Source organism: Ptychodera flava, chromosome 12 (genome assembly GCF_041260155.1).
Source record: "Ptychodera flava strain L36383 chromosome 12, AS_Pfla_20210202, whole genome shotgun sequence".
Classification (NCBI taxonomy): Eukaryota; Metazoa; Hemichordata; class Enteropneusta; family Ptychoderidae; genus Ptychodera; species Ptychodera flava.
Window position 1 is genome coordinate 29791175 of NC_091939.1, and position 26596 is coordinate 29817770.

The 26596-nt window shown below is 36.8% G+C and overlaps 1 protein-coding gene across 1 annotated transcript; it reads right to left on the reverse strand.

Moving 5' to 3' along the window:
• Positions 1-1946: 1946 nt before the first annotated feature.
• On the reverse strand, positions 1947-25323 carry LOC139145575 (BLOC-3 complex member HPS4-like). The gene is made up of 14 exons (XM_070716809.1): positions 25290-25323; positions 23682-23778; positions 23033-23191; positions 15953-16060; positions 14980-15114; positions 14111-14205; positions 13531-13600; positions 12682-12706; positions 11223-12505; positions 9479-9592; positions 8826-8900; positions 8388-8445; positions 7685-7793; positions 1947-6792 (listed from the first exon to the last, which is right to left on the reverse strand). The coding sequence occupies exons 1-14, from the start codon at positions 25307-25309 to the stop codon at positions 6618-6620; spliced, it is 2523 nt and encodes an 840-aa protein (XP_070572910.1). The 5' UTR covers positions 25310-25323; the 3' UTR covers positions 1947-6617.
• Between the last annotated feature and the right edge of the window lie 1273 nt (positions 25324-26596).

Sequence of the window (26596 nt, forward strand, 5' to 3'; positions counted from 1 at the left end):
GGGTTGTGTTCCCAATATCATTAGAGCATGTACATGTAGTTTAATATTCTTGTTTACTGAAATCATTGCAGGTGTTAAAAAAATTACCATTTTTCAAACTTTTATTTGATGAACTGGGTTGTGCAACTAAAACATCTTGAATGTAAAAGCTTGAATTATTCTGGTATGTTTACTAATCACTTTGTTCGAACACACGGCGGTGGACAAAAAAATGTCAACTTACGATGATAGGTAAGAAATGAAAATTTTCTTCATGCTAGTGGTAAATTAAAAATACAAATTTAAAATTCTCAATGACGACAGGAGAGGATTTGAACACATTCTGGTTCAGTACATTATTAAACATTCTGCATACGGCTGTATTTGTGGCATTTGCCCCATGTAAAAGTGTAAAAGGAAACTAGTTATTTATTTGCTTGCAAAGTATTGCATCTGTGTAAATGCATAGAACTCAATAAAATTTCACAATAGAATTTGTCACCAGATAGGGCCAAATTTTTCAAAATCTGTCTGTTTCGCAGCAGTGACACCATACAGGGGACAGTTTGTTGGATGCATTACAAAACTCACTACAAGGATAAATTCAACATTAGCAGTCCTACATGCATAATGGTGGCACAAAGCAAAAAGTCTGAGGACAAACAAAATCATGAAATGCTAGCGCCCTCACACTGCTGTTTTAGAAACAAGAATTACACGCCACTCAAGGTAATGATGCATTGCAATTATTTTCCAGTTATTTTTAACAATGTTTAATTAGGCTGGTTTGGATGAAAGCATTGACTCAAGGTCATTGTGTGTACCAGTTTCGTTGTGACGTCATTCCTCGAAACTTTATCAGTGAGGTACAGCTGACTCTCTATTAGGTCAAATTATTTGTCTGATACGAGATTTTTCTGTTTTACAATCTCATTATTGAGATTTTGTGTGAAAAAGTTGACCTTTTCCATGAAGTCCATGTTGTTGTTGCATGTGCTAACATGTCGGAGGAATTCACCCTCAATAAAGCCTTTGACAGTGCTGCTTGGGTGACACGAATTTCTCAAAAAAATATTGGAACGTGTCGGTTGGTTTTGTGTTGGTTTTGAAATAGAGCCTTCTGTTATGACTATATCTCTGACCTTTGAAGACCGTTAAGTCAAGTTATGAGATTTTTGTCAATAGAATGTTCAAACGTGATTTGAAGGTAGGGTGCAGCATGTTACACTCCTCCACAAAATTTTGAAGCTCACATTATGTTCCTGCGTAATTCATGAAAATGTCGTCTCTGAAACATTTCTATAGGAATATTTGATCAGAAAGGAAAACAATGAGCACACTGAGGTGTAACATAGACCTATGTAGTGCATGCTTATATCATAAGTGCTGGAAAAAAACATAAGAATTGCTTGTGGTAAAAACATTTGCGCCGCCAATGGCGGCATGCCGGCAAAGAATACATGAGAATAAGGTTTCCAAATGTTGCTCATTTCATTGTGAAAATTTTTTTTTTCACTTCTGTCTGTCATAACATTTTTTTTCTCTAGCCATGACAGGATAATTTTTCCCTTCTATTTCACCTGGTGACAATTTTTTTTTCTCAAAATCCTCCATACCCCCCCAGAAATCAAATGGTTCTCCCCTTACTACAATAGTTGTCATAGCCATGAACTGGCCCTGAACACTGTATTAGTTCTGCATCCACATCTTTGGGATTTATCAAATTTCATGTTCACATTCAATCATTGTTCGCAATATCATTGTAGCAAGTAGATGTATTGAAGTATTCTTGTTGACTAAAATCATTGCATGTGTTAAAAGAAATTACCATTTTTTCAAACTTTGATTTGATAAACTGGTTTGGGCAACTTAAATGTCTTGAATGAAAAGCTTGAATTACACTGATATGTTAACCAATCACTTTGTCCTAACACAGCGCTGGATGAAAAAAGTTTCAAAACATAAGATGATAGGTAAGAAATGAAAATTTATTTTCTTCATGCTAGTGGTAAATTAAAAATACAAATTTAAAATTCTCAATGACGGCAGGAGAGGATTTGAACACATTCTGGTTCAGTACATTATTAAATATTCTGTATACGGCTATATTGAGTATGGCATTTGTCCAATGTAAAATTCTAAAGGGGAACTCGTTATTCATTTGCTTGCAAAGTGTTGCATCTGTGTAAATGCATAGAACTAATAAAATTTCACACTAGAATAAGAATTTCATACCAGATAGGGCCAAATTTTTCCAAATCTGTCTATTTTGTAGCAGTGACAGCATACTACTAAGTTGGTATCAGTGGACAGTTTGTGGGATGCATTGTAAAATTCATCGTTACTAAGATAAACACTGACAATCCTTCATGCATAAGGTTGGCACAAAGCAAACAGTCTGAGAACAGACAAAAACATGAAATTACCAAATTCTGAGTACCCTGAAGAGCGCCCTCACACTGCCGTTTTGGGATTAAGAATTTCATTCCATTCATCCTAATGATTCACTGCTAGTGACATCTTTTGAGTTTACATTAATTCACTATTTTCCAATTTTAAATTCATTTAGGACTTGAAAATTACTAATTTTTCATAAAAAGTCACTGGTAAAGAATAAGAATACTTTCTGATATGAAAGTCCCTGTTCCTTGTATAGCTGCCAAATTTTTTCAAAATAAATGAAAAACAAGGTGTCCACAACTTAACCAAACTTATGAAAAATTTTCATTACAAAATGATCTGATCACAACGTAAATTTCCATATTCTTATGAAATATATGCCTGCATGAATTGGATTTATGTAATTGTGAAATAATGAGAAAATACACATGGTTACGTAAAAGAGCAAAAAGCAATACACACTTAGTGTATTGGCTATATGAACATTTTTGATATTACAATATTCAATTCCAAGAGCCAGAAATAATACATGTGTGATGTTTTAAATCAAAATAAAAAGGCGATTCTTTGAAGCATGAGAACTGGGTACAAGGGGTGTACATTCTAGCATAAAAATTAAAAAAACTATGGCAACAGCATGAAATATTTGAGACAAACTGGAAACTTTCATACTCCACATAATGTTAACATCAGAGTACATTTTTATTGATAAATACAGGGTTCAGTAAATCAATTCAGTCCTTTAACCTGTTCACCCCCAATTCCACATAAATAGGTCCACTCTCACCATGGATAACAATAGATTTGGGCCAAACCATGTTGGTGAAGGGTTAGGTCAAGTGGTCCTGTGGGCAATTTTATAATCCTAGTTACATTCTCTATCTTACAAATGCATTAGAATTCCCTTGTCATTTAGTCAGAAAACTATAGACATATTTTCACTACTCTGAGCAACAGTTTACCCACTGCTGAAATACTGAATGCTGAATTTTGCCACTATGATATGAGGAAATGTCTGAAATATAACAGGATGTTTGAAATAGCAGGAAGCAATGTTAATACTTCTGAAAGGAGATGAAAGAACGTTTTCCATGCTTCCAACCGGTGAAGTCAGCGGCTCATGTTCCAAAACCAAATCAGATCAAGGATATGAAACTGGTGTCTAGGACCATTGATGTCAGTCTGACAGTTAACAATTCTCCTAACACAGGTATGGGTTTACACTGGGCAGTCCATTACATTTACCAAAACAGGAACTGGTGGCAAATTTTGACTGAAAGACAAACTTAAAAAAATCTATGGCTTTGATAAACAAAAGTAATGAAAACATTGCATCATGGCCAACTAAATGCACTTGTGAATTGCTACTACTTTGAAAAAATTCCAGTTGTAAATAAAATTTCCAGAGCTTTGCACGGTCAGAAAACATACAAATTAAAATACCCTTGGCATCAAATCAAGGTGCTAACATTACACATATGGACAGAAACACCCCCACCTATTGGATAACAGGTCTACATGCAAATATATAATTCAAACACTTGTGACAGCTCTGCTGTATATACATCATGCTTTGTACACATTCCCAGGCTAAATTCTCTACAGTAAATATAATTTAGGATTATTACTGTTTTTAAATAGTATACATCTACAATGTTCAACAATTCATTGAAAATATTTACACCAACAGAAATTAAATAATGTGGTTGTTCCTTCCACTATAACAGAGTTCATCTTCAGGAAGGTTCATAGTCAAATCTCCCATGGTGATCTGTTTAAGGGACAAAGGCAGTAACCTTTAATAGTATTTTCTGTATTTTGGTTGTAGAAAACAAGCATATTTTCTTGTTCGTCTCCATAAAGTATGTTGCAATAAAAAAAGTATAAACCTCAGTAACATAACACATGGTGTGTAACACCCATGGTTGTTGTTTTCAAATCAAGTCTACAGTTTAGTTGTCAATCATACCTTTGTATATTACACACACATACTATGTCTGAAAGGTGAACCTCTTAGTATTTCAACAAAGTTTTGGGAGTAGAACTAGAAATCCTGATTTAGAAACAGAACAAAATTATTGGGAAACATGTAAACAGTAAATTCAAAGTGAGTGATCTGAAAGCTCATTGCTCCCCATTACGGGAAAGCTCCATTAACTTTGGAATACCCCACTTCCCTACTTAATTATCAGAAGATAATTCTCTATGTCAACATTTGCAAATAGATTATCTTGAGTGAGTCCATTGTTCCTATAATAGCACCAGCTGGATAAGATAAACGTAACAATGGAACATTAACACCTTGGGGGATTAAAAGTCTTTTGTTTGTTACCCGAGTTGGTTAGGTAAAGACCTGGGTTTCAGGTACCATGCAAGTTAATGCAGTCTTTCCCTAATGCTATATTTTCCAATAATTTTGTTTGATTCTTCATCTTGTGTTTTGGCAGACTTCTGTCCTCTTAAAACAAACCTAACACTTCATTGGTGGATGCTCGTTTCACCTCTATGTGACATGTGAAAAAAAAATTGGGATTTTTGATGTAGTGATACAAACCTCACTCACACATATTTCAGGAAATTTCAAAACGGAAAACAGACAAAAAAATCATCTAGTTTGCTCAATTGTCTGCTTGGTAAGAAAATCATACATTGACAAGTACACAGCAAGGGACAACTTCAAAGAGTTACAGGATACACTGCCTTGAATGTGAACTTTATCTTGTAAATGAAGTGACAGACGGAGAAATTTGCGTGAAAATTTGAAAGATACTGTGGCAGCCATTTTCTCAGGATAAATGTATGTGCAGTCTTCTACAGTTGATAAATACCAAGTATTTCAATATTAACTACTATTAGACATAGCAGACCACTAAACAGATGGCTTGTATTTATATTTGCAACACACTAAGTGTGCTTTCTCCCTATCTTAACCCTTCTATTAGCATTTTCTGTAGCTGTCCAGTATACGAGTAAGAAATCAAAACTTTCCAAGGTTCAAAGGTCACATGTATAAAAACACTCACTTCTTATGGATGAACCTCAATTATGTACATATTGCACTTACACATATCAAACAACAACAATCCTTTATAAATATTATTATTGAGAAAAATGATTACGTCCAATACTGCATTTCATTTTACAAGAAAACAAATTTTGTGATTTGAAATATTGTTGACATACTTTTTGTTTTCATATGAGTTACAAACTTGATAACATCAACTGTCACCACAAAGATAGGATCAGTATTTTGCAATGAGTGGCTTTCCAAAAAGACATTAATTTTCTCAAAATCATCAAAAAAGATCGGTACTGGCCTTAACTATAGGTATTCCACTAAGCTTTCATCTATCTTGTCATATTTTGGCAAAATATTCCAATGATTTCACTGATTCAATACACTGGGACCCAAACATCACAGAGAAGAATTTGTAGAGAAACAACTGATTATTTCCATTTCATCTGTTTTGATATTTGCATTTTTTGGGTTCATTTGATCTTCCAAAAGCTAAAGTATTACATGCCTTATGTATCAAACATGAGACATCCTATAGGTTTTCAATGGTACTTGTTGATATTGCAGCTGGCCAGTTATCGTTTCACTGAAGGCAATCCAAAACTGTTTTCAAACTGAAAACTTCGGAATTTAAAAATGATCAAATTACATGTTTTGCATAGAAAACAAGGCCTGGAAATTTTCTGAAATTATGAAAAAAATATCTATAAACCATAAACAATGGTTGAAATATATCAATGTGCCATACAATGATGAAAATTGTTGTTTTTTAAAGGATTTTTATCGACCATGGAAATCATATCATATGATTGTCATTTGAAAATAAGCCAAAAAACTTACATTGAAAATTATGTAATAGAGGCATGTAATAAAAACATTACAGCCCAAACACGGGACTATAATGTATAAAATTATCTGTACCCATTACATTCGCCCTCTGTACTGATATTCAAGTGCTTTAGCAACAACCATGAAAACTGTATGACAGTCAGTCTTAATTTTTTCACAAACATTCCAACATAGAGAGTTCAGTTGCTCTCAAGGAAGGAATCATGGCTCTCAGAGCTCAAAGGGCCACAGTGAAGATTGGTTGACAAGAAAGTATTTTTCACCAATCACCAGTAACCTAGGGGCTCTGTATGGTCAAGGTTAGAGTGAACAGTGGAATAGCTGGTAGAAAACCCCTCAGTTCATATCGAATTGTACTCTTTATTTGTGTAACTTACAATAGGATTACATCGTTGTCTGAGGCAAGTCTACTATTGGCACTTGACTCCAGCAAAATGGCTCCATCTTTGCATGACGGAGCGCCAAGATTTGGTCCGATTACTCCCTTGGGCTGGAAGTACGTCTCACGGGACAAGGTGTGTCTGCCGTACACCACAGTAGAGAAGCTCCTGGATGGAAGAATGAGATGAGAAATTTTTCAATTTACCTCAGAAAAGTGGATATGCAGTAGCAGTCTATCTATGCTAAGTGAGTCTATGACAACTGTAACTTGAAGAGACTTAAATTAATCAAATAGGTTTTCTGTGATGAAAACAAAAGAATCTATCATTCAGAGTAATATCGTATTTGTGAAATGAAGAATCTTCACCCTTACACAGGCTACTCGATCCCTGTATACAAGGACCACTTCATCACTTCAGACAGTGGGAGAGTACCGTATGTAGGTTCATGCTGGTGAGGTATGATCAGCTCTTTCATCCATCGTTCATCGGTTGATTTCTCTATTATTTATGTCCCTGTTTATTTGTTTCTTTGCTCACTGTTGTTCATTCATTCATTTATTCATTCATTCGTTTGTTTGTTTGTTAATTCATTCATGCATTCTATCCATCATCCAATGGCAGCTGCCCTATCAAAGGATGAGAAACCCATACCCCATTGGGTAACAATGAAGCAATGAGAAGTGCCTTGCTTCATGGACCAACACCATGAGTCATCTCTGGGCAGACCAGATCCCAGACTTGTGTCTCTATTTAATATTCGGTCACTGAGTTATGACTACTCTTTCTCCCTTTTATCACCGTTTCAACACAGTGACCTTAGGTCATCAGGTCACTATAGATCACGCTATTGTTCAATAAAAGGTAAATGAGGTCACTGAGTTAACCCTACCATTTTACAACTCAGACCCTGAGTTGACCATTCTAGTTCAGAAATGGGAAAAAAATTGGTTGGAGCACCTCAGCCATGGTGGCATTGAATTAAAAGAAGTGGACAGGAACAGAATTAAACAGAAAGAAAAAAAAGCAGAAAAACCGCTGGCCTGCGGTGAAAACCTACCTCACAGTCATATCAGTCAACAACTCGGATTGTTCAAATTCATGATGCATCAGTCTGGCAACATCACACAGAGCATGCTCTGTAGGCACCACTGGTTGGAGCAGATTGCCTGAAAGAGGTCAAAGGTTACAGAGGGGAAAAGGATCTAAAGTTTACCATGTTACACCTACTGTCTCAGTGTTTACATTTATCTTGATAATATGACAAGCTTTCTACAGCTGACTTGTGTAGACATGAAAGTTCACGTCGCTCAAGCGTTTATGTTATAAATGAATTGGTAGTACTTGTAAGTCATATCTACATGTATTTATAGCAGTAATAAGTCATGTCTTAAGTAAACACACACTGTAAAAACCATCTTTGAGCTGTCTACGGTCAGTAAGTTTTTATGTAAATGGGGATTATTTCTGACCAATCTTAAAACTCTCAAAAAATTCTAAAATGGCAGGAATGATATCCATCTAGTTAAACATATGCAATTTATAATTGACAGCAATCTGTACACACAATGAGCAAAGAAAAGTTCTCAATGTCATGTCAGTTCTAATGGACATTTCTTTTCACCTTGGTTGAGCCAGCTGTATGACTGGTCAATTTCAGACGAAACGTGACACAAATCAAGACTCAACAAATCATAATTTGAGATTTAAGGACAGTCAAATAGTTGTCCTTAAACATGGACAGAAAAAGGTCATATACTCACCAGTCAACGATTTCTCATCATCATCGTAAACTAGATAGTTGTAATTTGTTGAAGGGTTCTGAAAGGACAAACAAAGTGCAAAATACTGAATTGTAAATTTGAGAAAATCATTTAAAGTTTGACACAGTTACCTGAAAGTTGGAAACACAGCATTAACTATTTTGCCTGAAAGGTAAAACTGCACTTTGTACGCAGCACTGTCAGACTTATAGCCGGAAATAAAAATTGTTTAAACTTTTGCTGGGCGCAACTCAATTTTCTCTCAACTAGAGGGTTGTAAAATGTATGTATATACCAAATCAAGAGATATTGCATTAATTACACTATGATGAAGGAAACATTGAAAGAACTTCCTAATGTGTGATTTTTTTGTTTCAAGTGTGTGGACATATCATTTGTTAAATGATTTGTAGATTAATGGATAGAAAATGCTCTTACCAAACTAGTGTCTTTACCCAAGGCATGTTGTATACTGATTTCTACCTCACCAAGCTGTTGTAGAACAGATTTCCACTGAAGAAAATTTGAAAATCATGATAAATGTTAATGCAAAAATTCTACAGCTTTGTGAAATCAATTATTCATTTTTTTTTTGTGGACAATGTTTTGACCAGTGGACCTATGTCTATACTTCCAATGATAACATGCAAATAAATTGCTTACTTTGTGAGAAATGGCATATGTCAACTAAAAATAAATGTTTTGGTATTCCAATTTTTCACATTTCTCTGTTGTATTTACTTTCCACTTTAAAGCATGACAGGACGTAGGAATGCTTCTGAAATAAATATCTATGTTCCACAATCTGTTACACGACAGTGGATTGCACATTTAACAAGATACGAGACATTGCAAACAAATCAAACAAATAATTTACCGCAGTGGTTTCTGTTTTGAACAAATTATAATACAACACCTTAATTTTCAATCAGCAAAGGTTAAAATTATTTGATACAGTATGTAGGCCCCTCTCATTTATCTTTAGTGTAATATAGAGTATTAGTTGCGTAAACTTGAACTTCATAATAAACATACAGCATGATGTCACACAGTTTAATTTCAAAGTAGAAGGAAGATGCAGGATGACTCACCAAGGAGTGAATTATTCTCTCATCCTTGGAAGATTTCTTCTCCAGTAGTAACAACAAAACTATGTTAGAATGTCCTTGCACGTAGAGACTTACATCCTTCAAGATATTATCATTCTGTGGAGATCGAAAAGAAATACCAGTTGTTGATATCGACATTTTGTACTTTCTAGTATAGAATCCAGGTGACCTTGATCTCAAACCTGTCAGTTTATTGGGTAGTGAGAGTTAAAACAAGAATGCATAATCCTGAACTAAACCTTTTCAACCAGATACCAGGATATCACATATCTTTCATCTTGAAAATATTTTAATTGGATTTTATTTTGTTTATGAAAACTAGCAGTCTAGTACACGTATGTCTCACATACACTACCTCCCCTCCTTGAACCACTCTGCAGGCAGTCTAAACACATTCTGAACAGACCCAGACAATAGGGAAGTATGAAAGTGGAACTTTTTCAAAACATGGAAAGAAAAGATTGAATTTGTAAAGATTTTCTTAGATTGCAGAGATCACAAGTGTCTGGAGTGCTCAGTGAACAGTAATGTAAAGGGGGAAGGCATGACACAGTTTTGTCCTCTGGGCCTGTAAAGCCGATAAAATTTGACGTAATTCATTGCCACCTTCCATTGATAGATAAATACGTAGTGTCCCAGTGTGACACATGCTAATCATAAACTTTTTTTATTCATGCACAATATGCTGTTCTTACATATTTGTGTATGCCACAGCTGTGCTGAAAGAGTTTTGAGCCAATGTTATGATGAAAACCCAGGCAGCAAATTTCAAACTTAGGCATTATTAAACACAAGAGGTACATGTATACAGCTACTGACCAAACTTTTTATTCAACCGTAAACATACTGTATGAGATTCACCATCCAGAAGGCAAAAACCATGTCATACCTTCAATTTTTTTCGGCACATACCACAGTGGACACTCCATATGCCTGTGGCAGAGTTGAATGTAGCCAAAGAAAGTAGTGATTTCTCTATAATACAAATCACCAATCTCCATACACAGATTGTAGTGCGGCCTGATAATTATAACCTAGCTGGGGAGTCTCAGCAGTAGCCACCTTATCTCTGCCATAGACGACATTTACACCCACTTTTTGGGTATGCCGTGTTTTCAAAAGTATACACTTTCTGTCTTTTTCATATTTAATACTTTGAACAAAAAAAAATTAGATAAATGAAAATACACCAGTTTCAATATCTATCCTCAATTCCATGAACACCTTACACTAGGTTACATCATAGACCTCAAGAAAAACGTTTTTCTCGAGGGTCTATGGTTACATGGGTGTGAATCGATGATTCAAAATGTATGCCCTAATGGCTGTCAGGTTTGCAGATCCAATTGTCAAAGTTTTAGCAGATTATATGTTATTTTTACTAGTGTATAATGTATTATTTTACCAAAGTACAGAAAGTGCGATCTCTAGCTGAATAGCTCCTATCAAAATCTGAGACGTCCACCACATTATTGTGACAGTTCGGGGCGCGTACAGGACTGAAAGATGTCCAAGTTTGGAATATTTAAATTTGCCTGCAGCAGAGATTGGTGGGGGGCGGTCAACCTCTAGCTTGGTTAGAATTATCCACATCGCACTGCTGCCACATCATGCTTCAATCTCTGTGTGGAAACTGACAATCACATGAAAATGCAGATTTGTGGATGGGTTTCTCATTCACTAACTTCACTTCGAATGACACCAAAGAATACAATGCATTCCATACCTCCTCATCTATGTCATCTATAGTTTGCAAACTGTCATGAAAACTATCAAATCCAGAATGGCGAAAAGAATCACTGTCCTCTCCAATTTCTGACACCAGAGGGTGATTACTTCCTGGATCAGATTCGACAGTTTGTTGTCTCTCTACATTTCCCGGACTGAAGTCTCCAGTGTTGTGTCCCTCGGTAACTTCCGGTTCACTGAGACTTGATGTTTCATCTTGTTTAAAGACTCTTTCAAACTTTGTAGGATTCCTGTCTGGCAGAACTGTCTCACCGTCTCCTGTCCTATTGGCTGACAGATTTTCCTGTTCAATGTCCTGTGTGCGAGGACTATGATATTCATTTGATAATGACACACTGCCAGCGTCTCCATCAGCATTGACAGTGTGTAGATTTGCATTGGCACTTAGTGACTCAATTTTGTTCACTGTGAAACGATCACCCCCACCATTGGCAACAGGCGTAACTTGTGTCAAAGTCAACTCTTTACTTTGACTATTGACATGTTCACTAATTTCATTTTTAGAGTCGTCGAAAACATCATCAAGTGAATTCAGTGATTCATATTTAGCAAAAGGCAATCCTTCGTTTTCCTCGATGATCTCATACTCCCTGTATGGTAACTTTAACCCGTTGGGACTCTTCCTTGATGAGTGCAACTCAGACTTCTTCATCACTTTATTCTCATCAGTTCCATCACTACGTTCTTGCTCCTCTTTGATCTCATCCACTGGTTCTTGTTCAACATCGCTCTTCTTCGTTGACATATCTTGTTTTGCAAGGTCCTCCAGACAGTTTCCTGATATAGTTTTGATCAAGTGAGTTAACTTCTCAACACTGAAATCATTCTGCTGCACACGCCTGTCCGGCTTCCTCGAGTCCTGATTTACAATTTCCGAGACAACCTCCTTGGTCGTTGGTTCATCCCTCTTGGGGGCGCTCTCCACAGCAACTTTGACAAGGTCAGGGTCTTTCCTGGGCAAACTTTCACTGCTCTCAGACGACCACCTGACGTACTTGGATGATAAGTCTGATTCAAAGTCCGACATAGCCGAAATGTCCGGACTGCTCCCTGACAGATGAAACGACACATTGGGTGAATCACCCTGGTATCTCCTGGCAGAGTCAAGCAGTGAGACCTCAGGTGACCTCCTAATCGTCGGTGTCATCATGGCGTAGACTGGCTTCCTATGTTTGGGTACTCTTCTTTGATTTAACTTCCTATATTCCTGATTTGTTAAATATACTGAAAGTATTCGAACACCAACTGGCACGTGGAAATCTGAATTTCATGAAAAAAAAGAAAGAAATTAATAAGTACTCCATTACTCAGTGTAAAAAATCACAGCAGAATAACAAATTAGATGATACCAATATACAAGATTTTAACGGTTACCTAAATGGGAGTGTTTGGTCATCCTGAAGGATAAAATCTATAAAATAATATTCATGGTTTACCTGTATTGACTGCATTGGATGGGTGCTATGAAGAAAAATAGAGTGAACAAAATATTAGATGACAAAATATTACCATACAGTCTAACTATAGTTTTGGGTCAGAGGTCATGGGGTGCCAGAGAGCCAGAGAGCCTGCACTTGGTTGAATCTTTGAGTCTACAGCTACTACAGTTTAATATTAACATAGACAGTCTAACTTCTACTGTCTATGTCACTAACTTATCTGTACCTGAAAATCAGAATTTATGAATGTTATGAATGAATGTTGTAAAGCATTGCTGATAAATTTACAATCAAATACTGTAATGTGATTTCAGTACAAGCACACTCCAGCATTCCCTTACATCCATTAAAGATTATCAAAACGTTTCCAATGTTTCAAATTTTAAAGGCCAGATGTGAAGGGACAGATTTTTCACTTTAACCCTTATCCTGCTAAGATCATATGTCCCTGTGTTTTAAAACCAGCGAGGCATTACAGGTCCCATACATTGCATTTTAACAGGCACTTGAATATCTGAAGGCTCCTTAGAACCTAGATACCATAAATAAGATTTTTTGTGACCAAACCTGCAACAACATACCATACAAAGGAGGCAAAATTCTGTATACATTTCAGTCAATACTGCTTTCTACTAACTCGGCAGAAGGGGAAGTGATACTGTCTGGCAGGATTAAAGTACAAGCTGTTAGAACAGCATTTTCGAGTTTGAACAGCCAGCAAAAAACCAGTAAGATTCTAGATCTAGCTTACACTCAAGCAGGTTAAGATCGGTCGGGTTGTATGGAAAATAAGTGATCTACAAGAATCAGCTTAATACAAATAACCAGAGAGTATACTATACTCACATTGCTTTGGTTTGGTCTGAGCAGTAATAGCTTGCATAGTAGATCCGTTGACAGCTGGCTGTACAAGACACTATAAGAGATCGACACAGAGATTGTTTATATCCACAATCCAATTCAAATAAAAACAAGTTTCACCTGTGTTGTTTCTCATACACTCCAAAGAACACTGGAATTCAAGTATAAAAGTCAACTTACATGTCTGTAAATATCACAGACAATTAGCAATAAGCTATGAATACCTGATTGATATACCAAATATCAATAACATAAAATGGTTTTTAAATTGTTGATCATACAGACAAGGCCCTGAGTTTCACTTATCATTTCAAACAGTCCTCAGTGAAATTAACAAGTTTGCAATAACTCTCCTTCAGGTGTTGAGCAAGATGCTGCTAATTAATTTGGTTATTTTCAAAAGAACTGGCAATGATAAGCCAAATTTTACAGCGACCTAACTGTGTAAAAAACAATAATGGAATTAAAGTTTCCGTGAATTGCAGAAACAATGGCATGGTGATGCACCTGTAGACGGAACAAATGATGAACTTAAACTTCAATATGATGAAAGCGCATAGCTTACCTATCTTTGTAAATAAGACAGCCAGCCATAACACCGTGATGACTCTGACAATATTGCAACATATGAGACGTTTTCAAAAACAAAGACGGATGTCCCTACAGGAGAGATCACAGATATTGATGGTCAAGTATTTTTAACGGTAAGGTATAACACTGTATATTGTTTGAGTTTTAAAAGTTAAAAAAGCATATTTTAACATGCATTCATGGCTAGACCTGAGTATGTATTTATGACCTGCTAACCATTCCCTAATCTGTTTGTTTCATTTTCAATTTCTATTCTACAATTAGTTTTAGTTTTGTAAATATTTTCCTTCGTTTTCTTGCTCTTTGCTTTTTTGTTGGCTTGTTCATAATGACAGAATGTTTTAATACTTTAGAGTATTCTTTTGAGCTCTTTCAGGAACCTGTAAATGGAACTTGATTCCATAGTATTTCCAAATAAATAAATAGATAAATAAATAAATACATGAGTAAATCTGACATAATTCTTTTCTGTGGACCAGAAATCTGCAAATCATTTTATTTATGGATTTCCCAGAATTCACTAGTCGTCAGTGTCAGAGTGAGAATGACATTTGATGACCAACATAAAAATCAACAAGAACACTCCCTAAATATATCAACACAGGTGCAGTTATTTGACAGATTAGTCAACAAATAACGAAACAATATTGATAATAGTCTTCCAACTCAAAGATGATCACTCCATGTCTCTGACTGTTAGTATTACACTTATTCCCTACATAATCATTAAAGCATGATGCAATATTTTACGAAACAAATGACAAGGAAATATGTTAAAGGCTGCCTTGTATGTGATATCGGACATAGCTGCTTCCGAGTATTTTACGGGATGAAATCACTGACCTTGGGAAACTTGACTCTTGCCAATGGATTGAACACAGCTGCCATTAAGTTACCGTAGTGATGAACATACGGAATATAACATTCCCAAATTCTTGCCATCTGGGCAAGGAATGATTTCCTGTCATTGCCTTCAGCCTTCATGTGGAAATCAGAGAAAAATAAGAGTTTGGTCCAAGTTAAAATCATTCAGTGAGTCTTGTTTTTGAAGTGTGTATGAAACAATAGGTTAAACCTGGGATTCAGATGTACCGTACTAACAAACCCACATGCACAAATGCGCATGGAAATACGTGTTTCCATTACAAGCTTGCACACATGGGTTTATTTATACCACCATCATGTGATCTTTTGAGCGTATTGAGTCTGTGAACATATTGCAGATTTCTAGAGTAGAACCATTTACCGGTACATCCGGCTATTAAATTGTCCTTTTGTCAACATGAATGTGTGCTTTTGAACACAATGGCCTCATAACAAGCAAAAGGCCTTGCAAAGCCTTATTTTTACTATAAACCTTTCGCGACCCGACTATTTAGAAATTGTATAGAGGTTTGGGCACACACAGTGCATTCTAACCACATGCCCACTATTAAATGTACAAGGGGTCATGGGAAACCTAGTGAGATATGTTTAACTTGCTAGGGTCACTGTTTTTGCACACAGCATGAGCAAAACATGTTATAATATCCTCTGTCTCTCACTTGCACACAAACATCAAGAGCTTCTGTTTATGCACTCTCCAAAGAGAAAAGGATACATGAAATGTACCTAGTGTCAATTACGATGATTTACAATGCATCATCGTATGCTGAAATAATACCTGGATAACAACACGTCAGATTACAATTACAGTTACAGTTTTAGTGTTCCACATCTCTAGTCGCTCTTTTCTGAACAGATGAAAATTGATCAAAAGTTTCGGAGAAAATTACCACGAATGATAAGACATATACAGATGAATATCAGCACAAACCTGCAAAACTTTTTCAATGGACCCATGATAAAATGTAAATATGGAAATCAGCCGTTTCATTCTGTTGGCCAACACTGTATCCGGTTCGCTTAGTTTCCCCGCCAGCGCCTGCAAAACAAGATACCAAAATGAAATGGTGATGGAATGTTTGACTGATGGAATGTCCAACAAGAAATATATCCATCCCTGTATATTACAAAATAATACCACTGACAGCTATTTAGTCTGGAGTGCTGTCGTATATTCAGTTTATTCTGCTATCAGCATAGGGGAAAGAAATCAGTCCTCTGGGGTGGGGAGGGAGGGTTTTTTGTGCAACGGTTTACCTTATTTGATTTTATTAATTTTGACTGTGATATTTCAAATAAAGAGTTCAACTCCACACCGTCTGACAGCTTTATATATTACCGACAAGTCCTTATCTCCTCTCCAACTTGTGTATACACCACTGTAATATGCCGTTCATACACAGGCCATTGAAACGTCTCTGAAACGGTTCTGGGCCAATACTGACACAGAAAGTTATGTGTGGACACTCCGAAATGGTTCTGAAGCGTTTCAGATTTGAGACGGTTTAGTCGGCCCGACCAGAGCCGTTGTAGGGATTAACTCTATCCGCAAATCGCTGTGTGGACAGACTGAGCCGCTTCAGAAGCGTTTCAAACGCCCTCACGCGACAGGTATTTGTAACATAAAACAAACAACAACCAATATACAATATTCACTTTCGCCATGGCTGCCGAACACAGTACTACATCTCGCGGTATACTGGTCCGACGAAGAGATAAGCTTGCTACCAAAAACCCTATCAATTCGACCAGAAAAAATTCATTACGATTTGAAAAACGTCGAATTAATAGGAAATTAAAACTGCCGAAATAATTTAGTGGTCGAATTTAATTTGGAACGACGAGGATGAAATTTAAGCGAGACATTTTTGCCATGTTGAGACTGCTTCAAAGCATGGACTGTGAAATTTTGTGAGGTCGACAAATTTCGTAACAAAAAAACCTCAAACGCACGTTGGTGTCACATCAAAATCAAAGTGGCCGCAATTACAAACGGAATAATCTGTGAGACTGCCACCGGCCGCTCGACGGACGACACGTAAGTTGACATCGTGTGCCAGCCCTTGGAAATATATTGTAACTCCTTGACAGGCAGATGAGATAGTCTTATAGCGTTTGATGCATTGAAAGTTTGTAAAAATAATAAAAAATGACATCACCGATCATAAGAAACGTGGTGTTGAAGATAATAGTTTTTAAAAGAAGACTATGACGACCATATTTCTGTAAGTATTATCTAACTTTAGAAAACCAACATCTGAAGATTTACTTCCACCAACACTTTGGATTTGTTCCACTCTTTATTATAAGATTAGTCGAATTTCTGGAAAGTAGGTGTACATTTCGATGTCTGTGTATCGTCTACACCGAAGTCATATCCGAAAGAGTATAATCAGTTCGCGACCGCGTAAACCTCTCTCTCCCTCTCTCTCTCTCCGGCATTTCAATGTTTTATATTGTCGACATTTATATATCAGTCTGAAGTTTCAGGTCACTGCTCAATGCAAGTAGTTGATGTCAATTTTTCCGTATCGGGCATGGTCTCTATCGTCACTCTAATTGTTAGTGTTTTCCTGTTATATTCCATATCAAACTCAAAACACAACGTGAACAACGCTGATAATATATTGCATATTTCGTATCGAAAACCGGTAAAGTTCGTAACTGGTGACATGTCACGCCCTGGAGAAAGTTCATCACCATCGATCGAATGTCCGTGGCGCTTTTGCTTCCAAATAGACATATTGAAATGCACAGGGAACTTCGCGGTATGGCAATTATATGAACTTTACCTTGAAGAAAGTCTGTGACTTTAAACTGGCCGTACAACCAACAATAAACATGGCGGAGCAATGATACCGATTTCAGAGACTTCGATTTTTTTTTCATTGCGACCTCGACCGCTGGTGAGAGCGAGTCGTCTATTTTTTTCCCACTGGCTATTTGGCTTTGAATTTTCAATTGCCATCTTGCGCTAAGTTAAAGCTAAAAACAAGACGGGCGTTCTCTGTAAATCAATAAGCCTTTTGAATATGAAAAAATCGGACATCTGAACCTCAACACGCAGCTTGAAAGTTGTTCTCCGAATCAGGACAGGGACATCGGCCCGGGACATCGGTGAGGCCGGATTTCACGTAGTAGCTATGGAAACCGACGGCTCTGTCTATGGTTCGTTGTAAGAAACCATGCGATGTACGCTCCCTTGGGCCGTGGAATTTCGCCGTATCGCCTCTACAGACTACACCGTCTATTACCTAACCATGCTATTAAACAATCACACGATAGTTCAGTAACATATATCTTCATTAATCTACCGATCATCCACCGTCGAACACTTCGAAAACAATGGTCGCGGTCACGGATTCAAGGACGTTCACAAGAAGAAATTATCAATAAGTGGCGCGCAGAATTATTTTTACTGGTTTTGAGAACTTCTAAAATAACTTGTAATCTGTATATCTTCACACATCGAACCGATATTGTATACCTATCACCGTCGAAGTTTATGTCTTTCACTGTAGAGTTCTTTTTATCCAAAAAACATATTCAGAAGAGTCCCACAGAGCAGTCAAATGAAAGGATAATTGCTTCAAGCGAATGAAATTGCACGAAAGAATGAAAATCAACAGCACACCATGGACGTGATTTAAAACAATAGAGCTTGTGAATAGGACTATTTGAGTAAAAAGTGCCGTTTTTCTCGCAATTTTAGCAACTGTAACGACCCTTATTCTTAATACCTTTCCATAATTGAATTAAACTAGGTTTAGGGCTTATACACACAGTGTACACTGATGTACAGAACTTTAAAAAGTATTCTGCTGGTAACGAACAGGGGTTTACACTCTAATGGGCGCAGTAAAACAATGGTCACGTCCATAGATTCAAGGACGTTCACGGGGAGACACGATGGCAAATAGTGCAGTGTCGTAAAATTGCTTAGACTAGTTTTAAGAACAGTACAATATCTGGTCATCGGTGTACCGCTACCTGTGAATCGAAACGACAGGTGTAGACCTATAGCTTCGAAATTTTATGGGAGAGACACCACGACTGAGACCGACAGTAGCATAACAAACTATTCCCAATTGTGCGTCGTGTTTAATACAGACATCTCTGTAGGTGATTCTGGTTTCTCTTGAATCAAAAGTCCGACATTGACAAAATTGACATAAAATAAGTCCGAAAAGTTATGCTTTATTCAACTAACTGATTCATCTCCTTTGATATCCCCTATTAGCTACATGTAAACAGTCCGGAAAGACTGACATCGATGTCTCCCGGGCCCCCATTTCTTCACCGTTTAGCAAAACATCTCATCAGCCGGACGCATGGGCAATATCTTTGTACGTTGGTCAAAACTAATGACAGTATAGGTCAGGATGTAACATCGGTCAAAGTAATATTGAATATGGAAGACGAAAATGCTTTCATTGATTGACAAAAATGAGAGGGAACGAGTCAGTAAATATCGAACCATAAAGGGGAGATCGAGACTGCCATCCCCCATGATTAATCAACTGGGAACAAAATATATATTTCGATCAACAGACTTACACAACCAGAGACAGCATTTTATTCAGCTGTAAAATAAGTCACCGCCTTTCCTATAATAACACCCGTTTGCGTTTCGATCTACTCTGCTCTGTCTCCAATCGGTATGGCCGTCCGGGTTTCGCCTGCCGTACTGACTGATACATGGTTATTTCTTCACATATTTTTTCATCGTTTGGCATAAAATACAGCATCTCTTTGGTGCACAAGGCAAATCAACGTTTAGAAGGAAAGTCACAGGAGGTTAGGATATTATATACCGTAGGTGAAATTAGAATGGAATGTTGAAGATGAAAAGACTTTTATCAGTTATCAAAAATTGCCATAAACCGAGAATTGAGATTGTCTATATGATTTATTAATTGGGAACAAAAATATTCGATTGAGTCATTAAGTTTGTGTTTGATTCGTTTTAAATGTGTTCCTACATTCTTATCCGATTGTTTGTGTTAATAAAAATGTTTGTTTCGCCTCGGATATTTGTAGGGAAGTTTGGATTAGTGTGGACGGTAATGTTTTGTTTGTGTGAGGAAAGCTTATGGCGAGGCGAAACAAACATTTTATTAACACAAACAATCGGATAAGAATGTAGGAACACAATTTAGAAACGAATAAATAAACACAAACTCGACACAAAAAACATTTTGGATAGTTCGGTGGGGAGCCTCTTTCGCATTCTTTACAGCCAGTACGACGTCGTTCGTTTCAGCCATCTTGTTATGCAGTATGCTTGGCCATACACACCTTTTGAACTCGAGAGGGCGCATTAAGACGTCTTAAATATCAAAACAATGGCTTAATTTTGTGAGTATGGACACGAGCGGACCCAAACTATTAATCCCCTGTGTTTACAAATCACAAATAAAGTCGCTGAAACGTTTCAATTTTTGCCTGTATGAACGAAGTATAATTGCTCCGAAAACATTGCCAACTTGCTGATCCGCTGCCTGTATCAGCGGATTAAGTGATTGAGTCAACACCACAGCCGTCCCACACGCATTAAAATAAGCAATTACAGTGGTGTATACACAAGTTGGAGAGGAGATAAGGACTTGTCGGTAATATATAAAGCAGTCAGACGGAGTGGAGTTGAACTCTTTATTTGAAATATCACAGTCGAAATTAATAAAATCAAATAAGGTAAACTGTTGCACAAAAAAACCCTCCTCCCCACCCCAGGGTCCTTTCATCTGTTCCCTGTGCTATCAGATGAGGTATATTTATTCCTGGTTTCCTGGAATAAGCATTCAGAGAACTTTTTATGGATCCCCTTAGTACTTAAAAATACCGCAATTATACGGTGTCGCTCACATTTGATCAGAATTGGTACATACCAGTATGGGTACCAAAGATCAACAATAAGTCTTGTTTCTATCTGTTCAGTGCAGGAAAATTCTGCGTTGATGTTATGACAATGATTTCTGCACAGTACAACCAGAAAAACAACGAGAAATATTTAAACCAGAAAAAGAAGAATGACAAAAGTAAATAAGGTCTGAAACTTTAGGTACTGGAGGTCAACTTTAGCAGCATACATAGCAGAGAATGTTTCAACATAACTAGTCCCTCTTAGTTTGAGCAGGTCTGTTAATATGTAACAGTTCATAAACAATGACAGGAAATGACTCAAAGTCAGTGGAGTAGCCTGTTTCAGTCATTGGCATGCCATCACTCCTGCACATTTGCAGGATTTCCCCTTTCTCTTACCTCATTTGCATATTTTTGACACTGACATGTTCATTTGAACAATGTCACATCTCAACCCCTGCATCTACCTGTACACCAAATACTGAGATAGTAGCTTTGGCGGTATGGGAGCCTTTGCGTGTGATGGACATACATCCGCACATACATACATACACACATACATACATACAGACATACAGACGCTACCTACTCACCATATAAGCTCTTTTTAGTATTTATATACATACCAAATATGAGCTAAAAACTAAGATTGTAAATACCTGCAACATCCCGAAACCAAATTATGACACATACTGAAATAAATCAAGCTTGAGTGCTTTGCAAATAAACAAGGTCTTTGCATATATCAGACATCACAAACAAGTTGTGTTACATGTAAGTGAGATTTTGCAACACTATTGACTCTCAAAGTCCCTGGTTTACTGCACAGCTTAACCCTTTGAGCGCCACAGTCAATTTTTGTCGCCTTTAAAAATATATCCCAGTCAATTTTTTTAAGATTTTTGCCAAAATTTTGATAAGAAACTGCAGCCGATAAAGGGCGATAACCATGTGGTTCAAAATTATCAAAATAATTACAGAAAAATTCATAAAAATTGGTAAAATGTTGCGCTAAAATTTGGCGGGAAAAAGGGACTCAAAGTGTTAATCTCATATCAACACTGACGAGCCCTAGACAGTCTGGCTTGGCCAGTCAAAAGTCATACATGTTGCTAAGTGGGGCTACACTAAGCTAAAAATCAGGTCAGGAAAGGGCCATACTGCAAATGCCAATGAGGAGCTGTTACAGTTCAAGAGTCTGCAGTTTCTGTCACTTTGTTCATCTTAACCCATCTTCTATTAAACAATTATATCCTCATATTATTGCAAAAAAGTAAACTCTCATGAAACAAAGTCATCAAAACAAAGACTGCCATGTAATTTCAGAGCAAATGCAACACAATTTCACCCAATTTTGGTTTGGAGATTGTTTATTTCTGTTGTCTGTAATGTGCACATATTAGCTATGTACGAGGTCAACTATAAGGTCTTGGGACGAGGAGATCACATGTGGAAAAAAAAATTGGTGGGGGAAATATTCCTAAAAATTGTTGCAGCCATGTTTTTTGACCTGTTCATCCCCAATTCCAAGTAAACAGGTCCATAATCAACATCGATAACAATGGGTTTGGGCCAAACCATGGTGGTGAATGGGGTCAGCTGAAAGAGTTTGGAATTTTTAAACTGAGTAAAGTCTTTGCATGTCTGCAATCTAACCACCCTCTCATAACATCTAATGTTCCAGCCCGAAAACAAAACAGTGTTTCCGAAAATGAACAGGACAATGGCAGTAACTTTTGATAACATTTGTATTATTTTTACGGTTGATTCTTTTATTATTCCAGGGTTAATACAGAGTAATTTACCTTGTAATGACAATGCACTGTGTGTAATATGCTATGTTACTGTTGACAAATGAATTCTAGCCTGGACTAAATTCAGTTGTAAACAAACACATTGGATATTACACATTATAAGAGACTATGCTGGTAAGTTGTACACTCGGCATTTCAATATGATTTGAGGGCAGAACAGGGAAACTGTACCCTCTATACAGAACAAAAGTACTGGAAATTACCCAAACATTTATTTTGAGCAAGAAGAGCTACAATATTTCACTATTTGAAGTTAGCAATATGCAACGGTGATTTTGCGTATTCAGGGTCAACAACCAACACCTTTTGTCTACTAGTGGTATGTCTCAGCTTACCACGGTGTACACGCCATCATACTCCACGGCAAATTTCATGCGTTTCAGTTTAAAACTCTTGGGCGGCGACTTGGTTATGTCCTGTACGCATCGAATCATTCCAATCAGCTGACCGCAGATATTACATTGCTGTTCATACAGCGCCGGATTTGTCAGCAACTGAATAAATGAAAATGGAAATCACAGCAAATGGATCAGAAATTTTCAGTCATGACAAAAAGTATTTAAGCATCTCTCCAACAATCAAGATAGGCACTATTGATGGTGTTTTAAAATACTACACAGAAAGTGACGAAAAACACTTTACAATTCCAATAATAAATTATTTCTACTTGCCTTGCGAACAACAAATACACAATAAAGTGTAATGAAATTGAATATCATAATGTTCACCAATATGCTGTATCATTTATTTTGCAAAAGAATGTGAAGAAATGAATGAAATATTGTACACTTTTAAAACACAGACATTGACATTGAAATTACGACTGAATTATATAATTTGCGTGATAACAAAGCTGAGCAGTGGTTGATAATCCTTGATTGCGATTTAGGTAGTAATCCTACCAGGATTTTGTTTTTACAAATCAGTGTATTTCTGTATTACTACCATGTGACACCATGTTGGAGGATAGCAGATGAGACTTACCCCTGGTGGATGGAGGTAAACAATGGCGTCTTTCAAGTCATCTTCCTCACGCTGCATTGCAGACGTGTCAAACACAAAGAAGAGCTGATGGTCCGTGCTGCAAATCAAACCAAATCATTATCATCAGTATTTGGTAAAAGTTTTAAAAAAGCATTTTAGAGGACTCTACACCAAACACAGTGCATTTTGCTAAAAAATCACTTTTTTTGCAAATATTCATTAAACTTTTATTAATTTGTTAACCAAAGATTAAAATATTGATTGGGTTCACCTTTTAGCATGTCAAGCAGTCGTAAATTGTGATAAAGAAGTGTTAATTTATGCAAATGTATGCAAATCATCCAATTTTCTGGCTTTTCTTTTCTCCCAATTTCAAGATTTCCAAAGAACTGAACTCCACTCTGGCTGGGTCATATTTTCTGAAATTTTCATATTATGTTTTTTAAATGCTATATAACAAAATGACCATTTTCTTTGGCATTAAAGTTCTAACATTTTGAATAAGAGACATTTTAATTTTATTTATCATGATTTTAATTACTTTTTGAGTGTCAGTCTTTCAACCCATGCCATTTTAGAATGAGGATAGATAACACAAAACAAAATAGTCGTTTTTTGTACAAATACTCTTCTTTCAAGTGAAAAATAAAATATTACATTTCAGAAAATAGTGTTAAGTTTTTGACTTAAATTAATTTTTACCATTATTACCAAAATCGAGGTTTTTACCCTGAACATACACTCCTTCATCCTTCGAGTAAACTACTGCTACCATACTAAAGGTTAGATTCTCTGCTTTTTGAAGATATATAGTATGGTGTTTCCTAGTCCACTTTGATGAGAAATATAGCTTTGAAAAAACTGTGTTGGCAATGTGCGGCTCCACCTTACCCATAGCATGGAGGTAGGAAGAGCCATGCCCATAGACAGTAGGGCGGAAGACTATTGTTGATAACTGTCCCTGTGTCTCTATCTATGGATTATTGCATGTAAACTTACAAGCGTCGATCGTAGCTTCTGTCTGTTGGTATATTACTGACACGATGTCAGGGTCACAGACAATGTCTACTGTCTGTCAAAATATACTACCACTTTAATAATAACAATTATATGCTACTCTAACTCCGCTAATCAAGCAACAGTATTTACGGTACTCCGATATCCGATTAACCATAGACAGTGAGGCGGTCCCTCTGTTTATGGACAATCGAACAGACGTCATGCTGCGCTGAAATTTGTCGAGCTGGAAACACGATGCAGAATTTACTGTACACCAAGACCGACTAAAAGCCTGTATGATCATTTACAAGCATCCCTACAAGCAATGACAAGTTCCCAGCATCTTGGAACAAGGTAGTGTTTGTTGAGTATACACTCTGGGTGATAGAACATAAATCACTGTGGAGTGGAGACTTGACTGGACTCTAAACAAGTTTTGCGACTCGTTACGCACTGGTAAATATTGTTGTCGTATTTGACGCACACGGCGAAGGTTTGCATTTCTATCAGACAGCTTGTTCAAAACTCACGCATTGTACAACGCTATTTAGCCATATCTGTGAGCATGACGTTCATTTTTACACGGAACAACATAACCTTTAAGCCTACCTGTCTTCGTCATCCGCCATCTTGTGATCATATGACGAAGGGTTAGACGGGGGTTCAAAGGTCATCTTAGGTGAATGGCGATAATGATTCGGATAGCCCTTTTGTGTTTGCAGATATTTTATCGGTAAACACTAACAGTAAAGAAGGGTTACTGAAATTGTCAGGAAGATGTAACAGTGCAGATATCAATTATCATTTTATCTTCAGGAGTATTTTGTATGTGTCTCTAAAAGTTGTCGTTTTCCAGAACAATTTCGTACTTCAGATGGTTTGAGCTATTTAGGGTCAGTTTGACTTTGGATGACTACTTTATTAGATCCGTCCGTAACCTTCCCGTCAGGTAGATTTCTGTCCTTTACCCTGATATTCCTGCATGCGTTATTTCTGACCTGATAGAGATACACCATAATATGTCGGAAGTCTTGAATCAGCCTGAGACCACAGACAAGGAGAAACCTTCTTCCACGTCGTCCCCTCGCAACTGTTGTCATTCCTTTCTATGCAGTAACAGACCATCAGAGATCGCACTTTGCCACTACTTCAGTTGCGTCAGTTTCACTTTGGAAAGTACTATGTTTGTTACAAATATAATTTTCTTTTTGACAATAATTTTCAAAGTGATAAGAATATTTCGCTGATACGAAGCATTGATAATAAGCTTACGTTCTGCAACTAGCCTTTCCACATTTTTCTAACGGTAATACAATCAAAATGAGGGTGTCTAACACAAAATCTATTGACATGATGCATTGCATCGTTTGTTCCATTGATACAATTTGATGTTATTTACACAAACTCGATTTAATGTTTTCGAGTGAAAAGCTTTAAATTTGAACCTTATGAACCAATTCCCAAGTATTCCTTCAATCCACAGCGTACTGCAGCTCATATTGCCAAGTTACCATACTTGCTGGCAACATAAAATCACTAGTTCAGAACTCTTTATAAATAGTAAAATCAGTTCACAACGCTTTATAGAAACACTTGTCTTTTGAATTCTTACAGCGCAGTAAAAGAAACTACGTTTTTCCATCAACGTTAAGGTATTTTAAAGCTTCCATCATTACTGTGAGGTTTAATGATATTCCATGATTTTGATAAAAGGTCGGTAGTTTTAATTCTAAAACTTTCGAATACTCATACTTGATATCAGAACTCGTAAAACAGAATGTTGCAAAGAAGGCCTCAAAAGATGCACAGGGAAGTTTTTTCCTACATGCCTAACTTTACTAAACGTGGTATTCACTTGAATTAGGCTAAAGAGATTTTACCTCCAGTGCTAAATATTTTTATATTAAAAACAGTCC